The 12274-nt window shown below is 33.6% G+C and overlaps 1 protein-coding gene across 3 annotated transcripts in view; it reads right to left on the reverse strand.

The window, feature by feature from the left end:
- Stk3 (serine/threonine kinase 3) overlaps positions 1-12274 on the reverse strand; it is a 223748-nt gene that overhangs the window by 91867 nt on the left and 119607 nt on the right. For all 3 annotated transcript variants that reach the window (XM_069991124.1, XM_069991126.1, XM_069991125.1), the window contains 2 exons: positions 5670-5807; positions 4100-4225 (listed from right to left, as the gene is read on the reverse strand). In XM_069991124.1, the coding sequence (XP_069847225.1) occupies positions 4100-4225; positions 5670-5807 (264 nt within the window). The remainder of the gene's footprint in view (positions 1-4099; positions 4226-5669; positions 5808-12274) is intronic.

Below are 12274 nucleotides of genomic sequence, written 5' to 3' on the forward strand. Positions count from 1 at the left end.
AATTTCATTCTTCTTTATGGCTGAATAAAACTCCATACTATATGCACCACATTTTCTTCATTCATCTATTGAGAGCACTTAGACCTGATTCCATAACTTGGCTATTGTAAACAGTGCTGCACTGAACATGGACATGCAATTATATCTATTATATTCCCACTAAGATTTCATTGGATATATACTGAGGAATGGTAGAGCTGAATTATATAATAGTTCCATTTTTAGTTTTTTGAGGAACCTTACTGATTTCTATACTGGTTACCAAAAATGTGTAAGGGTTTTTCCATCCTCATTAGCAGAGACATTCTGAAGGGGTGAGATGGAATCACAATGTCATTTTTGGTTTTGTTGTGGTTGCCAGTACTGGAGCTTGAACTCAGGGCCTGGGTACTATTCCTGAGTTTTTTTGCTCAAGGCTGGCACTCTACTACTTAAACCACAGTTCTACTTCTCACTTTCTGGAGTTTAATTGGAGATAAGAATGTCATGGATTTTCCTGCCTAGACTGGCTTTGAATTGGACTCCTCAGATTTCAGATTTCTAAATAGCTAGGATTGCAGGCATGAGCCATGGGCACCCAGCCAAAATATAGCTTTGATTTGCATATCTGTGATGGCTACGGCTGTTGAACAATTTTTCATGAACTTATTAGCCCTATGTATTTCATCTTTTGAGAACTGTCTGTTCAGTTCATGTGTCCATATACTGGTTCATTATTATATATATATATTTTAGATAGTAATCCTCTCTCAGATGACAAGATTTTTCTCCCATTTTTCAAGCTGTTTCTTCACTAGTAATTGTTTCCCTTGTGTAGAAGCTTTTTAAGTTGATGTAATGGTCATCATCAATTCTTGCTATTCTTTTCTGAACTGTTGGATTTTATTAATAAAGTTCTTGCCTATGTCTGTATTTTCAAGTGTTTTCTTTATATTTTCCTCAAGAATTTTCAGTATGAAGTCTTAAATGAAGGTCACTGATATAGTTTGAAATCACTGGATAAGAAACTGATAGTTTCAGTCTCCTATATTTGGATATCCAAATTTTCCAGCACTATTTCTAAAGAGGCAGTCTTTACTCCAGGGTATGATTTGGGCTCCTTTTTCAGTTGGATTTATTTAGGACCTTTATTCTATTTCATAATGGTCTACCTGCCCATTTTTGTGCCAGTAACATATTGCTATTGTTATTATAACTCTGTAGTAGGTGTTAGGATATTTCCAGCATTGTTATTTTTATCAGGATAGCTTTGTTTGGAGTGTTTTGTATCCTTAAATCAATTTAGGACTTTTTTTCTAGTTTTATGAAGAATGTCACTGTATTTCTGATGGAGACTGAAACTGTAGATTGCTATGACAATACAGTCATTTCACAATATTAATTCTTCTGATGAACATGGGAGATCTTCCCATATTGTAGGCTTCCATTTGTTCCCTATTTTATTACAAAAACACAGAACATTTATGCTGAATAGAACATTTATGTTTAGGATGGCCTAGATAGGCCAAGATGAGATGACCCCAAAATGACAAGCTCATGTTCCCATGCCTAGCTATTGATTAAGAAGGCTGCTTGAGCTAGCCTCAAACCATGATCTTTCCAATCTATATCCCTCAAAAGGCTAAGGTTGTAGGCATAATCCACTGTGCCAGGATAGGCTTGTAATATGTAATCTTACCCTGAAAGTCTGGAAAATAGGTTGGGTAAAAATTTTTAACAGGAAGTAGTGCTGTAGCTCAAAGTGATAGAGCACTAGCCTTGAGCACAGCAAAGCTCAAGGCCAGTGCCCAGGCCCAAAGTTCAAGCCCCACAACCGACAAAAAAATAATAATAATAAATGACATTTTTCAATTCTCATGCTTCTGTAAATCAAACTTAAATCAAATTTAATGTCTGAACAAGGATATACCATGTCTGCATAATGTCACATTGTTTCATTTCCAATGGTAAATGATCTATGGAAAATTAGTAAAATTTTTCTCTACATCATTACTACTATGAAAAGAAGTGGAAAATAAAGTTGCTGGTACATGTATAACAATGAAAAAATTTTCATTCAAGCCTAACACAGAGAAGTATTCCAAGTTTTGTTCAGCATGCCATTTAATTTAAAATACTACTAGTGCTTGTCTATGCCTTATAAATTCAACTTAATAGCATCATTATTCCACTTTTAAGTAATATACCATTAATGAATCTTTGTCTTATTTTATTAAAAGAGCAGGTATGAAACCTTTTTACTACATAAATATTTAAGCATTCAAAAGCCTATACAGTATTTCAGTAATCCATATGGGCAAATTTACAATTATCTTAAAAACTGATTAATTAGTTTAAATGCTAGATGACAATAAATTGCCCTTAGATAATTATAACTTACTGAATTGCATTTTTATACTTTGAATGAGACTGATAAATTAGTATAAACTATAATAGGAATAAGAAAAGGTCTTGTATGTTTATAATTTTTAAACCAATCTACATTAAACTTTGTACTTATTTGGTCAAAAATAAGTATCCATTTTGTAAAAATTTCTGATTTTCAAATAAAAAAATAGCATCATTTAATTATATAAATTGGTCATTAAAGTAAATATCAAAGATATTAGCTGTCTTTTTTTTTTTTTTTTTGGTCGGTCGTGGGGCTTGAACTCTGGGCCTGGGCGCTGTCCCTCAGCTCTTCAGCTCAAGGGGAGCGCTCTACCACTTGAGCTAAGCGCCACTTCTGGTTTTCTGGTGGTTTACTGGCGATAGGAGTCTCATGGTTTCTCCTGCCCGGGCTGGCTTTGAACCACGATCCTCAGATCTCAGCCTCCTGAGTAGCTAGGATTACAGGCGTGAGCCACCAGCGCTAGGCTAGCTGTCTTATTTTTAAATGGTACTATGTAATCCAATTTAGTTAGGCAAATTTGCAAAAAGACTCTCAGAGAAATAAACAGTATAAACTCACTATACAATTTTGAGACTTCAACATGGGTAATGCTTCTGAAAGCATATACTTTTACAATTGGTGAAAGTACTTGAGATCTATTCTGCATATTCCGTTATTCTTTTAAAAATGCATGTGCCCATGACTTTTGTCTTATGGGTAATGATTAATCAAGTAAATATGAAGCTTTTGCCTGAAAATATAACCTAAGCAAAGTAAGTCAATGTATCACTATCATACATTAATTTTTTCTTATAATTTCAATTAACAACAATGAACATAATAATGTTACTCAGAAATACTAGATTTACTCCAGAGAATAAATGCTTATTTGAATAAAAAAATACAAAAACAAGGTATATTATTTGTCTACAATTTTTTCAGAGTCCTACCCACAAATGGTAGACATTCTTCCCTACCTTGAACTTAACACATCAATGTATTAATCATCAGTTTTAGCCAAGCCTACCTTACATGAGTTTAGACTACTTCCTCTAACCTATAATTGAGAAAAAAACAGACTAATTTACAGAAAATTGTTAAATATTTAAAGTAACTTAATAGTATTTTGAACATGCAAAACAGAATAGTTATATGCATATACTTCTATACCACTGTAAAGGTGAAAAAGTTGAACTATCATAAGTTGTGTACCATCTGTATGAATCTATGAGTAGAAGTGTACAATTATGCTAAACTTATGTTTAATGTTAGGAAAACAGCAGACTGTTTGCAACAGAAGAGGTTGTACCATTTTACATTTATACTAACAATAAATAAAGACTCTCTTTTCTCCAGTATTTATCAAGGCTTGCAATTTTTTGTCTTTATAGCACAGTTGGTGATCAGTTGAAACTAAATTTTAGAAGTTATGACATAATAATGTCCAAATGCAAGATGTTTATTCATTAGAGAATAAATGTTAATTGGACACTCGTTAACACAGAATACTACTATATCAACATTACATTCCACTAATGTCATTTTTAAGACATCTGAAAAGAGAATCAAACATTTAATGCAAAAAATGTTCTAAAAGATGAAACAAACATACCTCACAATTATAATAAAATAATAAACATTATTAACATATTTTAAGAAACAAATTAAAAGTATGGAAAAATAACTCAACAGATTTAAAAAGTCTACTTTCTTAGTATAATTACAAACCGAATTCTCTTCTTCCTCTTCCAGTTCTCGCTGCTGTTCCTCATGTCTTTTAGCTTTGATCTCCATAGCTTCTGTGATCAGATCTCTTAATATTGATACAGGTTTGGCATTCTTGATAAAAGGATGCTAGAAGAGTACATTTCAATTACATAAGTCCAAAAGACTTTTCTGAATTGTAGCTAACAAATCTTAAAACACTAGTAAATGCTAACCAATATCATAGGCTTCAGGACTGTTTTTTAAATACAACTACATTTGTTAATTAAGAAAACAGTATTTTGGATGATTCTGAAACCATATTTTTTAAGTTTCTTTTTAGAACACCTTAAAGCAAATACATAAAACATTAATAAAGCTATTATCTTAAATATATACTTATCAAATTAGTAATATAATTAGTAATTATATTATGTATAAAAATAAATTTATATTGGTATTTACTTACAGAATTTAATTAATCTTTATAAGCTGACATATTTTCAGATTTAACTGATAGTCTATGCAAATATTTCCAATAACACTGAAATCTGAACTATTTGTGGTCATAAGTATTTTAGATATGAGATATTCAATCTGATGATATTAACAGAAATGAGATCAACATAAAAACTAAAACCTATAAAAACTAACCAATAGAATTGCATCTCTTTTAAAAAACTAAACCAATAGAATTGTATCTCTTTTTTTAAAAAAAAAAGGTATAGAAATCTCACATTCTTTTATGCTTTGTTTTATTCTCTGGAAAAACTCTGAGCTACCTCTACAAGCCACATTGTAATTTATAAGAAATGCCAATGTACATATTTAGTTCATTTAGTCTACTGCAACCATGTCTTTGTACTATACATTGTGAATTTACTGCAGTGCCATGTTACCATTAGTCTACAGAACTTAATGCTTTTAAACTCAAAATATCCTCATGTGCAATTTCATTTGTACTCATGTATATCTTATAGTACAACTAAAAGTTAATGTATAAATACTGAGTCAAAGAATATAATTTTGAAAAAGCCAAGAAAAATAACAACTATGGAATTGAGAATTCATTATTAAAATGAGAACCCTCTGAATGTTTTAAAACAGGCTTAAAAGCAAAAGTTAGGCTAGGCACTGGTGGCACACACCTGTAAGCCTAGCTACTCAGGAATCTGAGATCTGAGGATCACAGTTTGAAACCATCCAGGGTAGAAAAGCCTGTGAGACTCTCTATCCAATTAACCAGCAAAAAAGCTGAAAGTGGAGTTGTAGTTCAAGTGGTAGTGTGCTAGCCTTTAGCAAAAAAAGTTCAGGAATAAGTGCTCAAGCCCTGAGTTCAAGCCTCAGGACCAGCACACATAAGTAAAAAAAAGCAGAAAGTTAACAACGAAGAAAAGAAAGAAGTTAGAAGATCACACTTGGGAAACAAAAAATGAGGCAAAGAAAGCATACAGAAGAAAGTGGGGTGCGGAGGAAAGAAAGAGATGAGGAGAGGGAAAGGTGAGTTTTATCCATACTTCCTAAGGAGTTTTTCTGGTCAATGTAAAAAAGTCAAAAGGTATTAAGAAAAAATATTTCCCTTATAAGTACTCACTTGTAAAAGTTGTGTTGCAGTAGCTCTCTGCTCAGGATTCTTCACTAAGCACTTTTTAACAAAATCAGTGAAATCATCAGACCAAAGTTCAGGTTTCCTGAATGTTGGTGGTGGATTTGTAGGAATCATAAAAATAGCCTAGTATAAAGGAGACATTCAGAAGACAAAGTAAAAATCACAATGGCACAACCAAACAAACAAATCTCTTTATCTTTTATCACATTCAAAAATCTCAGAAAAAAATTAAGCTGTTCTCATGTTTCTATTAAGATTGTAATTCAGGAAGCAAGTCCATCTGCTACTAATGTAATCATTTCCCAATTAAATTTCCTCTGTTTGAAATGTAGCTCATTGAGCACATCATTCCTTATTTTATCTATTTTTTGTTTACTCAGTCTCGGACTATAGCCACTTACTACAATGTACTATCATGATTTTTTTTTTTTTTTGTCAGTCTCGGAGCTTAAACTCAGTGTCTAGGCACTGTCCTTGAGTTCTTTTTGCTTGACTAGTATTGTACCACTTTGAGCCAAGCTCTACTTCTAGTTTTCAGGTAGGTAACTGGAGATAAGAGTTGCACAGACTTTCCTGCTGGGGCTGGCTTTAAACCATAATCCTTAGATCTCAGCCACCTGAGAAGCATGGGCCACCAGCACCAGGCTTCAATCAATGGATTTTAACTTGGAAAGTGATCCAAATGATTTTCTGAGAACACAACAGTAAATACTTTCAAGTCTGTTGATTTTAAGATAAGTCAATCCTCTTATGGATATATATATGTATTATTCTTCAAAAAGAGCAAATCCTTGAATAAATTGAGAATATTCATACACATCTTGCATCATATTACATATGTCAATGATAGTCTTCAAAAAGCAATGTAGGCAATATTAAAATAATTAGCATCTTTTAATGAAACAATAAGTATCTATAAAGCCATTTTCTGTGTGTTCAAATAATGCTGTACGTTAGAGTAGCAAAGTGATAGACCAAAGAATAGCACCAGTGGATTTACTCTACTTAGACAATATCAAGCTCATATTCCTACATGGTAAGAATCTGCTGGAACTGGGCTTATTTAAACTGAGATATATGTTCTTTTGTGTGTGTGGGGGGGGGCCTCTTCAAGCTTGATCAATCATCTATTTCTTTCTAAGTACCTGACTTTTTAATCACAGATTTTTTAAATGGTTTGCATAATTTTTATTTGGTATACACAGATTTTAAAATGGTATACATATCTCAGTGCTCACAATCAACTGGTGGAGAAAAAATGAGCACACACTAAACAAACAGCAAATAATAGAGTGTCTCTGAACAACTTAATCTCAGATGATTCCATAGTTGAGTTGAAGCCTAATGAGGTTAGGACAAAATGGGGTTAACAACAGCAGCTAGAAAGAGGACACAAGTCCGTCTGTTTCTTCGAATGAGAAAATGAAAATAAATTTGAACTCTCATCTCTGCAGAGTTCAAAGTACCTACAAACTCCTATGTAGAATGACCTCAAAGTGCAGGTAAAAGATACTAGATTTTCTAGATAAATGCACTTGTTCATCTGCACTTGTTACAAATTGGCGGATAACAATTCAGTGATTTATGTCCTTGAAGCTAGAGTTCTCTCCTTTGAACTTTGAGCCAATAAGTTCCAGTTTTATCTTCAGATAATCTTAACATGTATGGTTCACCTCTGTAGTAGTTATTAGAAATCCAGGGATAAAAAGCTAAACTCTAACTCTTATTTACCCAGTACTACCATAAAGTATATGCAAATGTCATGTTCTATACTCAAAAAGTCATTGAGCAATTATGAATATTGAGTATATACTTCAAATAAATCATTCTTACTAGCTGATCTACCGAAATGTTTTCTGGAATACCATATTATTTCCATTTTTTAAATTTTAGAAAATCAATAACAAATGAACAGATTTTTCATAGACCTTACTGTATTAAACTAACTATTCATAAATCAAAAAAGATCCTCTTAGAAATTTCCACATTTTATATAAGCTTATTAGGTAATAAGCCCCTCATAGAAAGTTTTGGCAATCAGTCTAGCCTCAGACTAACTCAGTCACCACCAACCAAATCACACACACACACACACACACACACACACACACACACACTATAGCCATATAATTTATCTTATCTCTAACACCATTTTGATTGAAGAATGTTAGTACAATAAATTATATGATTATCCTGTGTTTGTTTCAACACAATGTGTTGCTTAACTACATACTGAACCTCTGATTAAGTTTTAAAAAACACTTCCCTGATCACAGTAGTAGAGGTGCTACAAAACAGCTAGTTATTGTCTTATTTGGAATTTCATGCCTTAGACTCCAAGATTCTAAAGCTATAGAAAGGGCTTGAACTGAGACACTACAATGCTTAAATTTATAATCTTGACAGAATGAGTCAACACAGATGTCTGAAGCTAAGGATTTGTGAGTGTACAGAAGTGAGGGTCACGCAAAGATCACAAAGAAATCTATGTTTCTATTTAAGAACCTTAGGTATATGAGCAAATTGTATCTTCATAACAAATAAATGAGATAAAGAGTGAAAAGGCACTTTATAAAGCTATAAAGAACTAAATAAACATAGCTGTTACCTGATACCACACATAGTAAGTAGCAAGCTATTTAGCCAAATAAAAACACTGATCGAGAATCATTATACACCAAAATTGACTCACTGAATTGAAATCCCTCTATACACTTAAAGATAATTTAAAAATGAAAATAAATTTTAAAATTAGTGCTTTCTAAAACCAAACTACAGTAATAATTTCTGAGAGGGACAGAGAAAGGGAGAAGAAAGAGACACTACAAAGAAGAGAGCAAACAGTACAACTAATGAACCAAACAGTGGACCTGAAGGGGTGAAAAATGGGCTTGGGTTCTAATTTGCCTGTGAGGTTCCACTGTGTTTTGTTTCTTATTTTCATCTAAAACAAAATGTTCAGATGAGGCAATTATCAGACTTCTCTCAGGGTATAAAAGACTGGTACTAACTGCTTAGCAATTTAGGAGTAAGAATTTAGTTAGATAAATAATAAATCACGGAGAGGAAGGAAAAGAAAAATGAGAGGTTTTCTGGATATTAATATAAAATGCAACCCTAAGTTTTTATCACCACTACCTCAAACACAAATATAAAGGTATTGAAGAGAACAGTAGTCTGAGTGAAACTTATTCCTAGAATACAGTCTCTGAGCACTGACTAAAGTGTTGGGAATAGAAACTCAAAATTTCCTTCATCTCTAGGTAGAGAAATACCCATAAGTAATCTGGCAAATGAAGGTCAATTTGCCAACCTGGAAAGTGAATTAAGTGAGAAGAAAATAGGTAGTACCCTGGGTTATATAAGACTAGTAGCTATCACACTATTCAGTTATTAGGAAATTTCAGTCCACACAGAACATTCTACTGGATAACCCTACTTACTGTAGATCTAACTTCTAATTAAAGACAATATAGAAAATAGAGGAATAGACAAATTTGCTTAATGGTTTACATAAGGCAAATTATGAAATTCTACAAAAAAAAAAAACCACATAGCCCTAAAAAGTCAATGTCACAATGAAAAATGAAGACTGTATGGACACTGAAGGAAGAAAAAGTGATAGGATTTGATTGAAAGAGGCCAAATTTGGCCAGACATTGGAATCTCATGTCTATAATCCTATCTACTCAGAAGGCTGAGATCTGGTGATACCAGTTCAAAGCCAACCTGGGCAGAAAAGTCAGTAAGACTTTTAGCTCCTACTAATCAACAAAAAGCCACAAGCTGAAGTGAGGCTCAATGATAGAATGTCACCTTGAGAAGAAAAACAAAAACAAGCAAGAGTGTGAGCCCACCCAAAAGCAAAAGAAATCAAAAGGGGAACCAAGGAGGCCAAATGCAGTGCATGTCAACTGAAGAAAATGTGAATATGAACTAAATAGTATGTGATACTAGGAAATAATTGTTAATTTTCTTAGATATAAGCATGTTCTTTATGAATACAGGTAAAAGGAGATGATCAAGGATAAAAAAACTCAAAACATTTCAAAAATAAACACAAACAGTTATACCGAAAAACAGGGGGGAAAGGTTGGATGAATGGACAGAGGGACATTCAGACAGACAAATGTTCATTGTAATCACAAGGGTCTTAAAAAGTGGCAAGAGAGTCAGAGAAATATGACTATGAAAGAACTGTGCGCTTCTTTGGAGAATTCCTTAAATGCAGCTGCTCTGAACAGAAAGGAAGAGGGCCATAAGCAAAGGGCCAAATGGGCAGCTTTAGAAATTGGAAGGGACAAGGAAATGAATTCCCCTCCACAAATTCCAGAGGTCCTGCCAACACTGAATTTTAGCACAGTGTTAGACTTCTAACCTACAGAATGAGCTATAAAATAATCAACTTGTATTGTGTAAATCATTAAGTTTGTGGTTGTCACAGAAGAAACAGAAAATACAATGTGGACAGATAGCTGAAGAAGAGAAGAGAGAAGTGAGAGAGAAGAAGAACAAAGAAAAGATCACTGTTATCCAGAAATGTGCAAAACAAGGCTCATATGGTAGTGCTACAATGCCATCACTATATGCCTGCACCTTCCAGGGTACCTCATAAACTAAGCTAGTCAGTCCAATCCTAGCTATCACATCCATCTGAGGAAACAACAGCCAGCTCTCTTTACCTAGAAGTCTAACATAACACATTGGAAGTTTCTAAATACTTTAGAAGCTCCTAAAAAAAACTCAGGAATTTCTATGGCTGTCTTTGTTATGCTAATGAAATGACTCACCAGTAAAGCCCAGACAATCAGGATGAAGGTTGGTCATGGGAAAGAACAATCATGCGTTTAATGCCCTAGGACTTCCAGAAGACTGACCTCTGGGGAAGGGATACTGAAGACTAAGTTCAAACACATGGTCAGAGATTTATCAGTCATGCCTACTTAGTTAAGACCCCAGAAAAAAAACCTTGTGTAATGATGTTCAGTGGAACCACCTGGATGAAGAAGGTATAGAAGCTCTGTGTTTCTTCACAGACACTTTTGTCTTTATTTGGTCCTGTTTTGTATTATTTTATAATAAGACTATAACCAAAAGTTCATTGCTTTCTGAGTTCTTCAGTTATTCTTGTGAATCATCAATTCAAAGGAAATGGAACTGTTTGTTGGATTTATAGCCAGTAAATCAGAACTATGAATAAGCTGGGGAATTCTGAACCATCTAGCTGGTACCTGAAATATGCATATTAAAGATTGTAGCTAGACTAACTTCAATATCAGTGCTATATTGTGCAGAGGTTGAAACAATACCATGAGATATGTGATATTCAAATGTAGCCAAATAATGAAATTGGTACTCAAGCTGATATAAGAACCCTCTTAGACAAAGGTGAAAAATGTTTCTCTACAGATGTTTGCAAAGTGTGTTTCATTGATCCTTTTACACCATTCTCTTTTTCTTTCAAATACACTAGCGCTAAAGTTGCAAAAGCATCTTGGTGCCAATCAAGGCACTGAAACCGAACTCTAATTATTGTGTTCTCTACTGTCTGGGAGTCACAATTTTTTAAAAAGTCATTTCCAATAAATGAAGAAAAAAGTAAGATACTGTGGTAGACAAGGACTATTTATGAGGCTCAAGTAGAAGAATCACCTGAGCCTGTGTATTCAAGGCCAACCTGAGTAATATAAACCCATCTTTCAGAAAGGAAAAAAAATAACAACAACAAGGAAAGGACAACAAAGAAAGAAAAGAAAAGGAAGAAAAGGAGATTCATTCAAATCAAATCTCGATGGTTTAATCTACCTCTTTCTAATACATCATGCAATGAAGTAGGAAACATACATAAACTATATCTGTTGTATTCAAAAGTTCAATGGTTATCTTGACCAAAATCATATATATGACTAAGCTGCAAGCTAAATCACAACTTTTTATATAAAGTATCTTTTTTAAAAGATAGGGATGTAGTCAACACTGGTGGCTCAAGCCTGTAACTATTTAAGATCCAAAGTTCCAAGCTATTTTGGGTTGGAAAGTCAGTGAGATTCTTATCTCCAATTAACCACCAAAAGGCTAGAAATGTAACTATGCTCAAGTTGTAGAGTGCTATCCTTGAGCAGAAAAGGTCAGACAGAACTTGGGCCGAGTTCAAGCCTCAGGACTGGTGCACGCACACGCACACGCGCACATACACATACACACACACACACACACACACACACACACACACACACGACGTGGATATAGATCAGTGATAGAACATTTGTCTAACATATGTAAGGCCCTGGGTTTATTTCTAGCACTGCAAGAAAGAGAGAAAAATAGGATATCTATACAGGTCTACCAAATAAGGAAAAGGGATAAGTGTTGATGTCAATAATAAAATTCAAGATCCCAAATGAAAATTCTACTTTTCAATAACTTTTATCTGCACTATGAATTTAGAAGTTTTCTTATTTTCAGAAACTTTTCTGAGATTAATAGTGGTGATATGGACAAATATGCTTTTTGATACTACCTAATATGTCAAGTTTAAATCTAGTTTAATCTAGTAAAACAGCATTTTCCAAAGAGGGGTAAAACCTCCC

This window comes from Dipodomys merriami, unplaced genomic scaffold, assembly GCF_024711535.1.
Source record: "Dipodomys merriami isolate MVZ:Mamm:240054 unplaced genomic scaffold, mDipMer1.0.p SCAF_4, whole genome shotgun sequence".
Lineage (NCBI taxonomy): Eukaryota > Metazoa > Chordata > Mammalia > Rodentia > Heteromyidae > Dipodomys > Dipodomys merriami.